The 18,718-nt window shown below is 42.0% G+C and overlaps 1 protein-coding gene across 7 annotated transcripts in view; it reads right to left on the bottom strand.

Moving 5' to 3' along the window:
* The window catches only part of GRIA4 (glutamate ionotropic receptor AMPA type subunit 4), a 232,997-nt gene that overhangs the window by 8,263 nt on the left and 206,016 nt on the right, over positions 1–18,718 (bottom strand). For 4 of the 7 annotated variants that reach the window (XM_083736358.1, XM_083736360.1, XM_083736362.1 and 1 more), the window contains exon 14: positions 2,618–2,732. In XM_083736358.1, coding sequence (XP_083592484.1) covers positions 2,618–2,732 — 115 coding nt within the window. Of the gene's footprint in view, positions 1–317; positions 433–2,617; positions 2,733–18,718 lie in introns of all 7 variants that reach the window. The other 3 variants (XM_083736359.1, XM_083736361.1, XR_014563572.1) reach the window with 2 other exon arrangements.

Raw genomic sequence — 18,718 nt, forward strand, 5'->3', positions numbered from 1 at the left:
TGAGGCGCCACCATGCCTTGTATAAATCAGAGCATTTTTATTTTTTTTTAGTTAAGGGTTTGGCATTTGGGGACATGCCTGGGATGAAGCTGGTGTTGAAGGGCTTTCAATTAATTAATGCTTTGACCATGTGTTGCCTTTCTCATGCAGGGTTTACGAATCCAAGCGACTACTTCATCTTGCCCCCCTGGGGTTGGGAAGGAAAGGATAAGCGCCTTCTGCACGGTGCCTGTTCAATAGCTCATTTATTTCCATTCCTACGTGAACATTAGCTCCCTCGTGAACACAATAGCGGGTCCCGAACTGCAGCGACTGACCTTGCTTCCAGAGTCCTTGGGTCCACATTCCCCTTTATCGTACCACCATTTGTTTTTCAGCTTGTCTAAGACGCCTGCCTCACTGAGTTTCAGAACGGCAAGGTTTACAGGAGTTCTTCACGTGGGAAATAACATAAATAACATTATATATGTTATTTTATGTTATTCAAGTAAAACTACATAGAATCGCATTGCAAAGTGACGGAGCGGAGGCCACAGAGGCTGCTTATGTCGTGCACAGGGTTAGAGACAGACATACGACTGGGACCTGCTCCATCGCTTCAGGTAATGGGCACATACTGCTGGGGAAGGCTTGGGAAAAAATTGTGTGCAATTACTGTGAACCCAAAACTATTGGCTTTCACCGACATTCAGTGGCCGACCAATTTAGTGTCGAAACAAGGAAGCACCTGATTACCAGATTGACTATCCTTTGTCCTCAAACTCACCTAGCCTGACATTTGAGCAAAATATCAACTGAACAATTTAGGCGGCAGACCAAATCTGGGAAGTAGGTTCCATGAGGCTGAGTAGGATCTGTTTCAGTGTAAATCTGTTTAGGCTCACAATGCACACCAATATGTATGGGCCTCCCTATCGTTGTATATTTCAGTAAGCAGGGAGGTTATAGCTGCCTCCCTCTCCATGGAAGGTATGGATGACAACACCCTTGATAGTTTTTATATCACCGACTAAAGACCTGATTATTCTGCTGGGTGTTTAGAGGAAGTCGGTAAAGATGGCTGACACCTGAACGTTATTTTATGCTGCACTGATTGCTGCTATACTTTTAAACTGATCTTTATTTAATTTCGTTGCATCGTGATGTTTATGTTATGGATGGGATCCTTTGGTGATGGAGAGTGGCCTACAAATTTCATTAAAAAAATATTAGAAAGCTGTGATTAGAGCACAGTATGTTGTGTGTGTCCCCTGGTCTATAAATCAAAACCCTACTGAATCAGGCCATTCCTTTGGGTGGCACTGGGCTTCTTTCAGCTTTTAAGTGCCTCCATCGAAAGACAACATGGAATAAGCCAATGGGTTATTTGGGGGAAGGGTGGGGTATAAATGTGATTGATAAATATAGATAATATAAAGATAATATAATATACCCTGCCAGATGGGCAGGGTATACATTATATATTATTATTATTATTATTATTATTATTATTATTATTATTATTATTATTATTATTGAAGCACCTGCAATCACATGATGTTTATATGATGTTTATATGTTTATATGAATGACCCTTTGAGCAGGTAGAGTGGATCATAAAATCAAGATCAATTTATTAATTTCTTAAATGTCTATACTGCCCTTCATCCAAGGATCACAAAGTGGTTTATATATCAAGGCACAAAAATAACACAGCATACTAACAAACAAAAACATTACCCCCCCCAATTATGTCCCAGTGCTAGTGTTCAGGGGACAACTTGTACACCAGAGCTTTGGTTCCCAGGTTTTGTTTGCAGAAACCACAACAATAAATCCACTTTTGTGTTGGTGTGCCCTAAAGGGAAATCATAGAAATGAGGCCATCCAGGCAAAGTCTGGCCCCTGCAACTAGCTGGCCTGCTAGTTGCCACCCACCCAAGAGTTAAAGAGAGTTTTTTTGGATGAAGTAGTGACTGTAGCCATGGAGACTTTCTTTTTCAGTGGAAGACCGGGGCTGTCTCTGTGGCCTACTGAAAACCTTCCTCTTCCAAGAAGCCGTTTAAGGAGAGATCTTCCCCAGTCTGCATTTGTGCTACCACTGATTTAATAATTTTTGTAATTGCTTTCTGGCCTGTGTGTTTGCTGCCTTCTACTCTTTTGGGAGGAGCTAGTAAATGAAACAAAGTAAGTTGGCCCACCAACCTCCAGCTCCAGTAAAAACCAGTTAGTGATGGACAAGCAGCCTAAGTCATTCACCTGGAGAGACAGGGAGCTAGTTGGGCTCTTGTGATATTGTCTGCTGTGCTGTGCTAATGTCTTCCGCTGCATGTTCACCAAGCTGCTTTATCCCTACCAACTTTTGCGTCAAGTCTGTTTTGATTTTTTAATATGTAGAGATTCCAGGTATGAAATGCAAAATGACGATTTGGATTCCCAGGCCAATATGTTGGGCTTGAGACTCAAAACAAGGATGCAAATATTTTTGCTTTGACAGTAATTGCACACATCTGGATGTTGGTTTTTCGCTTTTTTATCAATGCCGTCAAGGATTTCGTGGCAAGGAAGGAAAGAGCCCCAGCAGATGCACCAATTACTCTACATACTGTTTACCCGCTTTGGTGACATTGAGGCTAACCTTGGAGTCACCTCCCCCGCTGCCACATTCTCCTTTGTCGTACCACCATTTGTTTTTCAATTTGTCCAAGAGGCCTTGTTCATTCAGTTTTAAAACTGCGAGGTTAACAGCATTTCTTGAAACGATAAAACATATTTTGTAAGAAACTGCATAGCCGTTAAGATGTTAGAAGGAACGAGGACTTAAAAAGCTCTTTTATCCACACACTAAATAAACCTCTCATTTGCATATTATAACACACCTGCGGGGAGGAAGAAGCATGCTGGCAAACAAATTTGGGGAGGGAAAATGCATTTTTTTCCAATAGAGGGCAGCTTTATTGCACGGTGCTTAAGTAAGGATAATATGATTTTGTAAACCGATAAAAAAAGAGAGAAGGAGCTATTCACATATTTTCAATGTGGTGATAAAGTGCAGCCAGGATATAGAATTTAGATTGTGTGCATCCTTTCCCCTACAGTTTATAACAGATAGTAAAAAGGAAAAAGACCCTTGATTCAATTTCTTTAGCAGCCAGAGAGGCATGATTGTTTGTTGTACAAAATACGAGTATTAAATTTCAGTTCCCTCGAGCTGAAATAGTCAGGTCTTGTACTAGCATTAAAGTCTGGTGGTAAAGTGTGAATTAAATAGGTGTACAAAATGCAAGATCAGGGCCCCCCTCCCCGCTTTTGTGCGAATCTCTACTTCTTTTTACAACTGTATGATGCGCAATTCAACCAAAGTTAAAACATATTGATTCCAATAGAAGGGATTCAAGCACTCCCATTAAAAACAATGAAACTTAAAATGTGCTTAATTCTAAGTGGATTATGTCCAGATGATTAGGCTACCTTATTGTTTATGATATTATGTTAGAGGCAGTGTCACTAGAGAGAACTCACCACCAGATATCTAAGGGAGATTGCTTCATGGAATTTAGGATAACGGTGGAATTCAAAACAGAGCACTTACCTGACACCATTGGGCTTCATATTGCAACAAACTGCCCTAGACTTGGCTAGAGGCTTCTGGACCCTGGCATCCATGCATGATGTCATCAACATGCACCAGGGCTCCAAGATCCATCCCTGCTCCACCCACAGAGGAGACCAGGCAAAGGTTCCCTCGGGGTGTCACTGATGTATCAATGAATTCCAAACAAAACTGAACTTAATTTTTTGGAAACACAGGGTTGCTAACAATGGGAATCAGATAGCTCCTTTAGCAGAGGCTCTTGAAATCTTGAAATCTATCAAGAGGCTCTTGATAGAATTTCCATGGCACCACATTGTCTGATGCTATCTAATGCCCAGTAGACACTGAACAGCAGGTTTAAAGCAAACTGACCTTGCTTAATAAAAATGTTGGCCATGATGCAACATGTAAACATGCAAGGCAGTGATTTCATCCTCTGTCAGTGACTGTATTTTGCTGAGATTAAAGCTTAGAATTGAAGCTGTTGCAGATAAGCAAAGGAGCTCTCAAATCCAGAAACTTATTTTGGATGTATGTGTTTTGTGGCCCACAAGGAGTTGGAAGGCTCCTCATTTAAATCAAAGTTTCCAGGCTGAAGCCTATAAGGGCATTCTGATATGGGTTAAGCAACAGGCCAGGGTACTCTTCAACTGGTCAGTACCATGGACAGCTCACCACAGGCCTGATTAAAAGGTAAGGATAGATTAAAAACAAACCAGTAAGTAAAGAGTTTGGGGTGTTATTCCTGTGAGATTTTGGAGCCAACGGTGAGCATCAGTAGATGGTGGAGGACTATGTGGGCTAAAACGGGCTGCACCCTATTAAAGGGTGCATGCTTCAGCCTGAAGTCTCCTGCTGCCTCATGGACATGGCAAAGTGCCCTACTGACTTGCCAGTGTCCTGGAGATGAGTTATTGGAATCAGGAGAATAGGGCAAGGTACAGGATGGAGGCACCACTTTTCCCTTGTGGCTCCTCCAGTGCAGGCATGGGGAGTGTGTATTGTCCTCCACCTGTTGTTGGCTATCCGTTGTGTACACCTAGTTGAGATTCCAGAATTGCACGGAGCTTTGGACTACTAGATGATCCTCAAGATCCCTTCCAACTCTACAATTCTATGATTGAGCTCCCATCGGCACAGCCAGAATGGCCCATGGTCAGAAAAGGTGGGAGCTATATAGTCCGGGGGGGGGCACATGTTCTCCATCCATGCTCTAGTGCAGGGTTTCCCAAACTTGAGTCTCTAGCTGTTTTTAGACTACAGTTCCCATCAACCCCAACCACTGGTCCTGCTAGCTAGGGATGACAGGAGTTGTAGTCCAAAACCAGCTGGAGACCCAAGTTTGGGAAATGCTGCTCTAGTGGGAGAATTACTATGGAGGATATGTCCTTAGGTGGTTTTGCTCCTAGTCCTTGCCATCTTCCATCTTGTAGAACTCTTCCCCTGATAGAGGGGGCTCTTGGGCCGTGACAGCTGTACTGGTTATACCTTTGCCCTGATGATGCCAACTCATTACTGTGGACCACCCTGTACATAAGGAGAGCATCTTTATGGGTCAGCTGTTTTGGAAACACATTTTGTCCTTTACTGCCTTTCATGCACATTTTTTTTTTGGGGGGGGGGGTTGTTACACAGATCCTTGCCAACTAATTATGAGGTTTCACAACTGTCTCTTAACAGAATTGACCTGAGCCTCATTTCAGTGGCTGTTAAATTTGTATTAGATAGTGAATACAGATAATGTAATTACTTGTCTGTCCCTGGAACTCAAAATACAGGAATACAGGCTGTGGTGTTAGCGATAACACTCTGCTTTTTTGTGGACAAAGCCTTTGGGGCTACGCTTCTCAGGCAATCTGACAAATGTAATTTTATACAAGTGCTCTAAATATGGTTTGTGATCAAGAGGGAGAGGAAAAAGAGCAAGGCTGGACTGAAATTGTTCATTTGCTTCCTTTGTTCCAGGAAGCAACTGCTTTTGAACTAGAGATATTTATTATGGATTTCCAATTAATCATTTAGATGACAACAGTTTTGTTTCCAGTTAGTACCTCAACCCACACCTTCCCTTCCCTTGAGTATTTCCAGCGAAATACTATTCATGGGGTGTTTTTTCTTGAAGATTTCAACCTCTCTTTCCATCACGCTGAAAGTCAAAACAAAATGCTACTTTGTATATAAGGGGCTGCATCCAGTATAGCACCAAGTTACTCATTCTGTCAGCACAAGGATGGCACTTCTAACTCTCCTCCTGTATGCCCCCTAAATCTACTCTGCGTTTTCCATCAAGCTTGGGCAGATTTGGGGAGGGTGTGGGGCATGTGCAGAGGGAGGAGTTCCATTGCCCAAGCATAAATCCTTGTGCTGACAAGAACGTGTCACCACCCCTTGTTCTCCCCACTTCTTATTTTTTATAAATTGAGGACCCCCTGCATAGATCGTGGCGAATGAGACTCTTAATCTCAGGGTTGTGGGTTTGAGCCCCACTTTGGGCAACCCCCCCCTGCATTTTAGGGGGTTGGACTAGGTGACTCGTGTCGTCCCTTCCAACTCTACAGTTCTGTGATTTTATGACACAGTGGCTGCAAGGTATAGATACAGTGGTACCTCGGTTTTTGAACGTAATCTGTTCCAGAAGACGGTTCGACTTCTGAAACGTTCGAGAACAGAGGCACAAAGGGCGGTCTGCAAATTCAATAGAGAAAATGGGGGTGTTCGAAAAGGAAGAAGAATTGAAACGTTTGATTTCCGAAGCCAAGGTACCACTGTAACAGAGAACTGTCCTCAAATGATCTTAATGCAGACTGTAAGCTTATTGGGGCATGGTTCTGTCCTTTCCTTATATTATTCCGTAAGGTGTCATAAGACGAGTGTAGTGGTTAGAGGGATGGACTGGGTCTGGAAAGTCTCCACTCAGCCATGAAGCTCCCTTGGTGACCTTGGGTCAGTCTCTATCTTCCAGATTGAGTTACATCACAGGGTTGCTGTAAGGATGATTGTAAGGGAATGGGATGAGAAGAATAATGTACACTGCCTTGAAAGCATTGGATGAAAGGTGGGATATAAATAAAAAAAAATAAACACACATATTTAATAATATGCAACAACTGCTCCTACTAAGAGGAAATAAATTGTGCTACATGTGTCAGCAGATCCTTGTTTTATTTTATCCCGTCCCCCCTTTGCAGCCATGCATAAATATGAAGCTATTTTAAATTAATGCTGTTTATTCTCATGTTGTCCACACTGGCTCTGGAGATGGGATGGTGTGCTTCCTTCATTCTTTAGTTATATCCCAGGGCATGGGCTGATGACACATGAGGCCACCAGATTCCTGAAACTTAACAGGTCTGGGTTTAGTCACTGCTTGGGTAGGTGGTTGCTTGGAAACCACATGCATGATGGAAGGAAGATGTAACTGGTAAGTTAGGCTGGGAGGCAGTAACTGTAAGTGGGGATTTGAACTCTGGTCTCCCAGGCCCTAGTCCGACACTCTAACCACTGCACCACAATGGCTCTCACCTTGCACTACCTGAACAGAAATATTGGATGCTGCCCTGAATGTCTACAAATCTTATTCTAATGCCTTATAGTACCAGGATATGTCCTCTGCCTATTTAGAGAAATTATCTGTTAATTGAGAAATTTCCAGATTTACTTGAGATGGAGATTCCCATGCCGCTTAAAAGAAAGATAAAGCAAAATCCATCACGGGGTGGGTGGGTGGTGGGTGGGGGGGAATTACTCACCCTGGCCAAAATTCACCATTATGGATCAGGAAGAATAAAACTTTTCCACTTACTTTTTTGAGGAACGTGCAAATTGCTGTTGATAGTCCTAAAATAACAATTAAAAAACCCTATAAAAGCTAATCATGAGAGGGTTATTTAGTAGGGTTATTAGCCATATCCATAGACAATTTCACAGCACAATAAGAAAAAAAAATGGAAATAAAAAGGAATGAAGTAAATGAGATTTTTAAGCGCCTCTCATTGTTCTGAAATTAAGCTCAAATTGGTTATGAATCTAACCACATTGCATTCCTTGCTATATCTAACAGGCCATGTAAAAAACACTTTTGTTTCACACTGCCTTTTTAAAAAAAAATAGCTGTATAATTAAGATGCAACACAGTGTATCAAAATAAGCTGCTGTCCACTTTGCAACGAAACAGTATTGTTCTTCTGGCACAATATTTTGCATCTGCCCATCTGGAGGAAACTTATAGAAGGTTCATGGGGGAAAATGAAAATATTTTTCTTAAAACAAAACTCTCAGAAATACCCAGGGTTGTGTAGGCCCAGCTAAGTTGGTTAGGTTTTATTTTGTGATTTAGAACTACAGTACATAACTCTATCACGGAAGACAGTGAGCTTCAATTCAGTGCTTTTAAAGAGGCACATTGGGAAGTCATAATCTTTGAACTGAATCCCACAGAGTAGTTCCCTCAGCCACAGTCCAAAGATAGAGCTCCTTGCAAGTAGAAGCTGCCTTGCCGCTTCAGTGCTGGGAAACTCCACATAGATTTTCTCCCTGGACATGCAGAGCTTCCCCACCACTGAAAATGGAAGCTTCTGCACACATGGAGCTTTCCTGAGTCCACCAGAGCCTCAGTGTGGAAACCATGATTGGGGGCTATAGCAAGTAGCTTTGGTTACAGGTAGGTAGCCGTGTTGGTCTGCCGTGGTCAAAATAATAATAATAATAATAATAATAATAATAATAATAATAATAATAACTAAAAATCCTTCCAGTAGCACCTTAGAGACCAACTAAGTTTGTGTGCATGCACACGAAAGCTCATACCCATAACAAACTTAGTTGGTCTCTAAGGTGCTACTGGAAGGAATTTTTAAATTTTGTTTCGACTACAGCAGACCAACACGGCTACCTACCTGCAACTATAACTATGAAAGGCACCATATTGAGCCGTATGAAATGGAAGTCCATCAACTTCACCAAGAAACTTGCACAGGTACAGACTGGCATCTTCTTTCTGACTAAATGCAAGAACCTGGACATTATACCTAAGGATCTTAGAACTAAGAACCCTCTACAATCCACTGGTATCTGAAGAAGTGTGCATGCACACAAAAGCTCATACCAATAACAAACTTACTTGGTTTCTAAGGTGCTACTGGAAGGGATTTTTTTTTTTTAAAAAATGCAAATATCATAGAAGGTGATAAAATTCAATTAGGGGAAAAGCATTGTCCTGAATGTGTTTTTAAAAACAGTAGCACATTGTGAAGGTTTTTCCATCAGAGCCAGCCCAAGACATTCTGCCACCTGAAACAAGGGACAAGATGGCACCCTATGCACAAAGAAGCTGACTAAACTAGCCATTGAAACTTATTTCAATAATGGCAGCATGGCAGAGTCCTCTACCACAACTGAGGGACACAGGCCAGGCCATGTGTTGCACACAGTTCTGTCCTCAAACACCACCCCAACATCTACTGCCTGTGGTAACTATCTTATTCTGCCTAATGGTAGGGTTGGCCCTGAATACAAAACCGCAAAAAACAACAACAACCTGTTGCTTTAGTCCTGATAAAATGCACCACAGGGCTCTGGTTTCCTGACACTTTTTGGGTGTCATTCCCTTTACAGATCCCTTAACTGAAAGTATGTCACAATGCTAATACTTACCTGTTTTGTTGCCCTCTGAAAATGGCACCCCTGGGCAAGACATTACTTCAAGCTGGTAATCTCAGTTGAGAAGAGGCTTTCTAAAATTGTAAAAACTGCAACACTATTTTTAAATGCAGAGATCTTGGAGACCGTTAAAACAATGAGCTCAGCCCCCACTGAGGCATCTTAGAGAATCAATTCTATATGATTCCATGATTTTATGGCTACGTAGAGGATTTTTTGTTGTCGTTGCAAGCATAAGAGAAAGCATTAAAGTGATCTCTGACCTTATTCATGTGAACTGCCTGCCATTTCGCTATTATCTTAGCAGGATAAATCTTTTTAAATGTCAGAATCCCCACAGTTTCCCCCTTCTGTTCAAGGCAGAGTATACTTGGCCTCTTTTCCTTTTCCTTTTCCATGGCAGCTGCTATAAAGAAATATAAACTGTTTGCAGGTGCCATAATTTCCTGAGCATTTTCACATTTTAAGACCCAGAAACCCTACTGGCAAAATACATAATGGAAAGGAGAAAAAAGATGTTAAACTTGTGCCATCAATAAAAGCAATATAATAAGCAACAGTCTTGGGGATATGCAGGGCTTTTCTTTTTTTTCTAAGCCAGAACTCAGTTCCAGCCATTGCTATTATAAGAGAACAAGGGAGGCGTTCATGGTGAGTTCTAGCACCTATTTTTCAAGAAAAATAGCACTGGGGATATGACATACAAAATTGGACGAATCTATTTTGGCTACTGGACTAAGAAGCACCTTATCATCTTAGTGAAACAGTATAGACCAGGATTCAAAATTTTAACACACACACACACACACACACACACATGTTCACAAGATGGTGCCAATCAATTCTGATTTATTAATACTTTCCTCAAGTGCTTTAGTGCCATCTCTCTAGATAAAGAATAACTTTTATAACAAGACTAACAAATTTCTTATGGTATATTCTGTGGACCAGAGTTAGAACAAGTCAACAATGGGTAACCCTCCATATTTATCCTGTAGGAAATGGTAATCAGAGGTATGCTTGAAGACTCAAGTTGCATTAGCTACCATGGCAGAGCAATGGCATTTGGGTTGGTTTAGACTAGAGCTTTTATTGATGGAGTGAGCTTTGCTAGATAAGTTGCTGGATATTTCATTTTTGCCTCTCTGTACTGAATGCAATATTTTGATTTTAACTATTGCTGGTCTGGATTTATTGAGTTGTATGATTTGTGTTAATTTCTCCTGTTTTATTGTGCCAGTCTTACAAGGTGACATATAACCCTGAATTTTTATTTATTTTTAAATAATAATAATAATAATAATAATAATAATAATAATAATAATAATGTGTTGGGGCTTGTTTTAATTACTCAGTAATTAGTGAAAGCCAGTCTGCACCTCCTTAAAGATATTTCTTCCCATGTTCCAGATCTCAGCTTGGCCAAACTTGGGCTTAGGGGGCCAAGAAACACTCAGGCCTATGAGAAGAGGTGAATAACTATGTATGGTGATCTTCTTTGCTATAGATATAGAGCCAACAAGTTCAGTAATTTCAAGTGAGCACAGTACCATTGATACAGAACTGGCATCAGGACCTAACATCCTTCAGCAGCTGCCAAGGCCCCAACAGCCTAGTAGGGCCTACTGCTGACACCTGTCCTGGGTCCACCATTTTTTTTTTAAAGGCCCCTGGGCCTAGCTGCCATTTTCATTGTTGGAAATGAAAACCATAGCCCCTAGCCACCTGCTGCTGCTCGGAGCACTGCCACCCACCACCATTGCCAAAGTCCGACAAAAGAGGAGGACTTTGCACAAGACTCCCTCAGAGTTGAAGATGGAACTGCCCCAACAGTCAATGTCTGAATGAGCAATAGGAAACTGCTAACCAGTTGGGATGTGAGTGGTGAGGCTAGCCTACAGAACTGCCCTTTCAATGCCTGCATTTCTGCTATTTACCTGGATGAGGTTGGGGTAGGGCAGCAGGTTTAAGGTGTATATCAGTGGGGCCGGAGACTGCCCTTGTGAATCTGCCCTTGTGAACCAGTGTGCTTACCCTGCTCCTGGTTCCATTTGGACAACCACTTACTCTTTCAGTTCTATGTGCTTTTCAAGACTCAAGATTACAAAGCACAGATCCACATGGATCCTCAGGATTTTTGCATTGGGTCACCCGAAATTCACCATCAGATCACATAGCATGTCCATGGCTACAGCCTGCACCAAAAAACCCCCACATCCACTGTTTCATGGGGCAGCAATGGCGCAAAAATGTGGTTACAAAGTACGGATCCACATGGATTCTCAGGATTTTTGCATTGGGCTACCCCAAACTCACCATCAAATCACACGTCTGTGGCCACAGCATGTACCACAAAAATCATACATCCACTGTTTCATTCAGAATATTTTTTTTCTTGTTTTACTTCTCTAAAAATTAGGTGCGTCTCATGGTCCGGTGCGTCTTATGGAGCGAAAAATATGGCATTTCTACCAGATCTGACTTTTACCCAGATCCTTTGGAAAAGCAAAGAGTTTGTGCACCATTGCACGTACTTTTCTTCCTTCTCTCTCAATGGGTAGATTGTAAGGGGACTAATCTGTAGGATGCAGGAGAAATTTCTAGAGAGGGCAGCTGTCAGAGACTGGGCAGAGGAGGCATGATGGAGACCACCTTCCCATCCTGACTCTTCCAGGGAAGAGGAAGAAGAAGACAGTATAGATTAACAACTGGTTTGCGGGAGGTCACAGCTCAGAGGTAGATGAGAGGGAAAGTTGGGAAATCATGGGAGAGCAAAGAGCTCAAAGACAGAGGGCACACAGCAGCACCCGTAGAGGAGATGACGAGGATGTGGGAGAGAAGGTGGGTGGAGATTCACTCAGGACAACACCATTATCCAAGAAGGTAGGTAGGTTCTACAGCCTCTCTCTGTAAAGATTGAAATAAAAAAGAACTGTCAGAAACTTTTCTTTGTCTTTATAATTTCCTGGGCAACCAGCCGGGAGCTGCTGACAGCATCATATACAGACTATCTCAAAAATCCAGATGTGCCCACAGCTCTAAAAAAAGTTGGTGCCCACTGAGAACACTGTCTCCTTTGCTTAACCCTTCACCTACATTTTCCTTCCTTGGGTTTATTTTTTTTTTGGGTGTTGCTGCTGGAGTTTGATGGAACCCTGGGAATAGGCATGAACGTATGGTAACGCTGAAACCTAATGCTACACCAAACCGTGGCTTAGGATGGCCATGCTGGCTCCCAGGGAGAAGACTGTGGGCTCAGCTACATTAGCCATGTTACAGTGCTATAACTGCACTATAAACATGCAACACCAGATGGCACTGTAGAGCACGAAACTTTGTCTATGCAATTTTACATAGAGTTTTTTATTTCGTTATAATTATCCAGCCTGTATCTGCTTTGCTCCTCCCAATCATTTTAGCTCAGTGTGATGTGGCAGCTAAGCCAATGCTAGTTTGGCTTACTGTATCTGGCCAAAACTTCCTTTGCCAGGGAATAAAAATACTGGAATACTTGAAGTTCTTGTTTTAATCGTATACCCTTGACCGAAGAACGGTACACTCCTTCTATCTGGGATGGTCGTCCTCTTCCACCGAGCGCGCAGCTTCGGGAGGGACGTACATGGAGCGGTGAGGGAGGAAGGGGACACCCGCCTAGCCAGCCAGATCAGCCGAATCAACCCTGGCGATCAATGGGGTGACAGATGTCGCAGCCAGATCGCCCTCACATTTTAATCATATGCATCTTTTTGGATTTTTTTTTTTTAAATGGCAAACAGTGTTTTGTTTGTTTATTTCTCAAGTTGATTTTTGGTGCTGAACACTTGGCTGATAAAGCTGAGCCTGGATGAAGTTATGTTTTGCTAGTGACATAGTCTGGTAGGAACAATGTTGCTATAATAAATTGCTATCCAGCCTGTTCCCCCATCTCTAGACCCTGCAGGCATTTGAAGGTTGCTGAGAAATGCAACAACTTGCAAATGTAGTATGAACAGTGGCTGTAGAAAGCCCCATATTATAATGCAGAGCTAGTTTCTTTAATAATTTGGCAACATTATAAAGTGAACACCTCTAAAAAAAGAGGACCAGGTTTTGTTCTTCCTTAAAATTCAGCATCTGTCTGAGTGAGTTCCAAGAAAGAACTGTTCTTAAGATGAAATGAATTTACTTAGATAAGACTCTCATAAACCCTCACGGGGCTGATCTCACATTTTGTTTCTGATTACATAATTTTTGTTTGCAGCTATCATTTCCATCATGGTAGACGTTTCTTCTGAGATGTCCCAAATCTTGGATAAAAGTCAAAACTAAAGAACTGAATGAAGGAAAATTCCTTTCACTCCATAGGGTGGTGGTGGCCTAGGGATCTTTTTGTGATGAAAGGCCAGCCCCCACATCTTCCTCCCTAGGAGCCTCCAAAGAAGGAAGATGGGGGAACAAGGAAGAAGGGTGTGTAGATTTATCCTGACTGTTCAGAAGAAGCAGAGCAAACTCTAATTTAGAGTAGAACCGCACTGCGAGTGGATGATTGTAGTCACTCTAAGCTCAACAGGGACTGTAGCCTGTTGCTTCCTCATCGTCATCCTCCAGCAACAGATCACCCCTCTGTCTCTATTTCTGGAGACAACCTGGTTTAAATCCTCACTTCCCTACAGCTCATTGGGTGATGTCGGAGCAGCCACTATCACCCAACCTAATCTGCATCGCAGGTGTGTTGCTAGGGTAAAATAGGCGTGAAGCGGCTTCTGTGCACCTGTAAATCCCCCCTCCTTTTTATCATTTGCTGCCTTCCTGTTTTTTTATTTTCTAGAGGGTGGGATTGTGTATGTCACCTTCAGCTCCTGGAAGGAATGGCAGGATATGAAGACACACACACATACACACAAACAAATACATACACTCCACATCCATCCTTCCACAAAACCTAAGATCCTTTGGGACCTGTACATTTCTCGTCCCCCCCCCCCTTATTGCTCAGGCTCATCAGTTTCAGTGTGTGGCTGAAGAATGAAAATGGAGCGTTGCGGCAAAGTGGTATCTTGAATGGTCTCTTTCATGAACAGCCTTGCCTGCCCTGCCATCTCTTTAACAGGACAGGCTAGCCTAAACTATCTCAGGTTAGGTGATTGGAGTATTTGTTCCCTTTATCCGCTCATTCTGGATTGCCTTTTGATTTAAAAAGTGATCAAGGTGAGAGAGAATGCATTATGGTCATACATTATTCAAGTGAAACACAATTCAGATTAATCTCACTGAACGTGTTGCCATTTTGGTGAATCCATAGAGCAAGTCAGGGGAAAAAAATGCTGCAAGTGCGAATAGCTTTTGAAATGAGAATTGTGGTGGGGGTTGAGGGAGAGAGGAAGTCACATGTTTGATTTCAAAGGTAGGCCCACTTATATTCATTAGCCTATCTTTGAAATCAGGCATGTGGTAGGGAGCTCTCATTTTATTTCTCCCACACCGTTTATGACGCACTTCCAGCAATGTTCATTATACTTATTTTTGAACCTTCATTGGGGAAAATGCCATTGTGGAATATTATTGAGCTGGTTTTATGTTATGTTTACATTTAAACTAACTTGCCCCGCCATTTTCTACATAAACTTACATTTATTTTGTGCAACTAGTCTGAAGTTCTCTTCCCCCCCATTTCCCCGCACAATGTTAGCATAGCGTAAAATTTTATTACAGCTGAGTATAATTTTAGAAAGTGAGCCGCCAAACAAAGGCACTTCTCAAATTCAGTTTAGTTTCTCATGGAAAATTTTCCGAATGGGGCAACAGTGCACTCAAAAGCATTGAAAGAAGCTGACTCATATTATTTGTTCTACTGTGTTGTTTTAAACATGAGCTTTAATAATTTCAATCTGGTGTTGGACTGCATTGAATTATTATAATAATACGGTATTTTGTTTCTGTGTTCAATCACTGTTATTATAAACTGCTTTGAGATGAGAGAGGCTTGAAGAAATAAAGGAATGAAGAAAGAAAGAAAGCTGGGGTGTTAGCTCCTGGCCATTTGAAGGAAGAAAAACAGTATCGTATTAGAATTTGGAGCTTACATACAGGAAGAACAGCAGCAGAAACAGAGGTCCCGGGCCAAACTATTTTATATTACCATAGAAGACCAGACATGATGGACCTTCTGCAACATTCCGCCGCTCCGCTTAAGGATTACGGGTTTGAATTGTTTTATTTTATTTGTTTATTTAATTAAATTTATATACCGTCCTTCATCTGAAGAACACAGGCTGGTTTACAGCATAAAAATACAAAAAGAGAACAATTCAGGAAACAGAGTTTTGGGGATGGACTTGCTCTTCGCACAGCAGGACCATGTGGCTGAGGAGCTGGTGCCTCTCTCTATCTAGAGGCAAAGAGCCTGGACACTGTCCAGTTTTCACTAGGTTGAGAGAATAAACTACTTTGGGGGAATCTTCTGATAAACCCAAAGCACAGTTCAATCATCTAGGTAGTTTTTGTTCTTCCCTTGCAAAACACATAGACTGACCATGGGTTAAGCAAGCCAGGGGCTAGCAAGGATTTTTGCCCTTTAAAGCCACAACGGAGGAATAGAAATGGATAATGAAGGCCAGCCTTCTCTAATCCCCCTTAGGTTGTACCACTGATACAACTCTACCTATTTCTAATAACTTCCAACTCAGTGCTATTTACCAAAAGAAGCTTTGTTAAATTATAGATATTCCCTGAAGACCGACAGCAACGAACAAGGAACAGCATTAAAGTTTCAACTACATGGAGCTAAATAAACCCTTTGAGAACAGCTACTGTATATTACCAAGACAGAGATGATTGTTCGGGGAGATTTGCTCCCTCAAACAAATAGCAGGAATATTGTTTAACAGCAACCTCCACTGGGTGCTCATTCGTCGAACTAGAAGGGTACAGAGCCGAACGGTTGATTGTTTTCTAGCTAGGTTTAAGTGTTTGCTACTGTTATTTATTAATTAAATCAATTGCACCCTGCCTCTTCCTTCCAAAAAATATTAAAATCATAAACAATACCAAAGTCAGACACAGCCATACGCTAGAGCATGACATTCTGAGAACAATTCTCCCTTCCTTCCCACCCAATCTAATAAGCGACTCTCTCTTTCCTCATATTAGAGTACAAGAATTCTTTTGCAGTCATTTAGCAAAAGCAGAAATGTAATTGCTCCCACTTGGTCTGAAAGTGGTTAGGGATACCGCAAATTTCTGTCCCTAATGCAATTTCCTGTTCCTGTGATTTTCTGTTCCTAATGCAAAACCTACATTGTCAGGTGTGCAAAATCAAATACCCAAAGTGCAGTAGTTAATGTAATAATTCCACATGTGGAACAACTCCTGTTCTTTCCCACACCCGTGTACACTCCACCCCCCCCAAATCTGCTCTGGAGGATTGGGGAACACCCAGAACAATTGTAGGGGGTGCATGGGGACAAAAAGAGGGAAGGAATGTCCCATTACACAAGCAGAAGTTGTTCCCAAAGTGCAAGGAGGTATTTGTACTACACTGAATACACAATGGAGAGTGGATGGAAAACATGTTGTAAACCAATTGTGAATAAAGATATTGTTATGCAGTAGTAAGTGTGGAGTATGCCCTGAGTTTCTTTCAATTCTTGTGATTTTGTATCTGTTGGGGTAGAACGTCTGAGAGCAAGTTTCGTCCTAAAAATTATTCCTCTCCTCCCTTGCCTCACAAGTTGATGAATGACCCACATGTAAAATTGTTGCAATTATCATAACTGATTGGCACTGGCTAAAGAGCTGCAAAACAAGTTACAGAGGGCACCAAATTAGAGGCAGAGAGAATAATTACTGCAGTGGGACGGGGAAGATGAGAGTTTAGGGCAAAGAACCACACCATGTCCAATGGAATGGCTGGCTCAGTTTAAAAACATGCAACCAGCTGGCACCTCTTAGAACTATGGAGAATGCTATCCTGAAATCCAAACTGCAAGGTAAACTACACTCCCCTTGTTCATTGGTAGCATAGTTTCATTGCTTTGCATGGCACGGGACAACAATTTAGAACAAAAGAAAACAAAAGAAAAGCCTTGCCCTTAAGCACTAACCACTCATTAGTGGTTCCTAGCATGTGTGCTCAAATGGCACTCTTCCACTAAGAAGATTAGTTCTGACTTCTAGCTGCTGAAGATTTACCTGTCTTTTATGTTTCCCTCTCATGTTCCATCATCTTAAGCCATTGTTTTAAGCTGCTCAAAGTCCAGCAGATTCACCATCCTCCCAAACACTCCTGTAAGATCTTGTCCCTCATTTCATCAGATATGGTGTTGTTGATGATCCATCCATCCATGAAATTCAATGAGAAGGCCAGGGAGTAGCAGCAAAAAACAACAACAAATGGTTGTTCCCCCAAAGCAATGAAAAGGTATCACTTAAAAGCCCTCCTCAACACCATCCCCAATCTGATTTGCCCCATCTCTTTGAAATAAAATAATTTAGAGATGGTCTGCTCACAGATCCCCCCAGCAGCGTATTTAGATGGGCTCCTACACACTGAGCTTCCTCCAAAATAACTGTGGGTCACACAATGACTTGATGCCAGGCTGTGTACAAACATTACTATTCTGACACAGCCAGTGGCTTTCACTCTATTGCCACAAAAGCCTGACTTCTGGTTTTCCTAGCACAGGTATCAGCAAATAATAATTATTACTATTATTATTAAAAGACTAGTCAGAAAAAGAAAGCATTTTCTGCAGTACTTCCTTCCCCTATTTGCTGACATGGATGGACCACAATGGAAACGAATGACTAATTATCAGTTGAACAACACAAGGCTACAGAGTTGGGAAATAACAGGAATCAGGAAGGGTTCAAATAGAAACCCATTCCCCTGCTCAAGTGTAATGAAGGCAACTATGAGTGACAATAGATATTAGTGATGTATGAGCTCACCACAGCTCTTATAAGATTGCCTTGGAAAATGAACCACGCTATTTCCCCCAAAACTGGGAAATAGCTTGGGCTTATTTTCAAGGCAAGCCGAAATCAGAAATAAACTGCCTGCAAACCAACACCCATCCCACCTAGTGATCCAACACTTCTCTTCAGCCATCTCTGCTTGCTCCTCCCAGAGTGTCATTACTTCCTTCCTCCTGCCTCCTTACTTGCAGAAGAATGATGCCATCAACTATTACATTAGTCCATTGTTTTGAGAAGGGGGAGTGAATTTGGAGGTGGATGGAGAGACCTCTCTCTTTACTTCGCTGGTGCACATCATGGCCCTATGTCGCATACCAGGTCACAAGGATTCCACAGGAAATGCAATGTTCCCAAATTCCCCAGTAGCCCTTGTTGAAATTAGGGGCTTCTTAAAGCCAGATGATTTGCAGCTGCTAGAGAAGAAACCTGGGCATTTTGTGGACGCATCTGTCATTACACATTTTTCCTAGCTCGGCCTTCCCCAGTCTGTAATCCTCCAGGTGTTTTGGAGTCCAAATCCCATCAGTCCCA

This window comes from Podarcis gaigeae (genome assembly GCF_964106915.1).
Source record: "Podarcis gaigeae genome assembly, chromosome: 4".
In the NCBI taxonomy this organism is placed as follows: Eukaryota; Metazoa; Chordata; class Lepidosauria; order Squamata; family Lacertidae; genus Podarcis; species Podarcis gaigeae.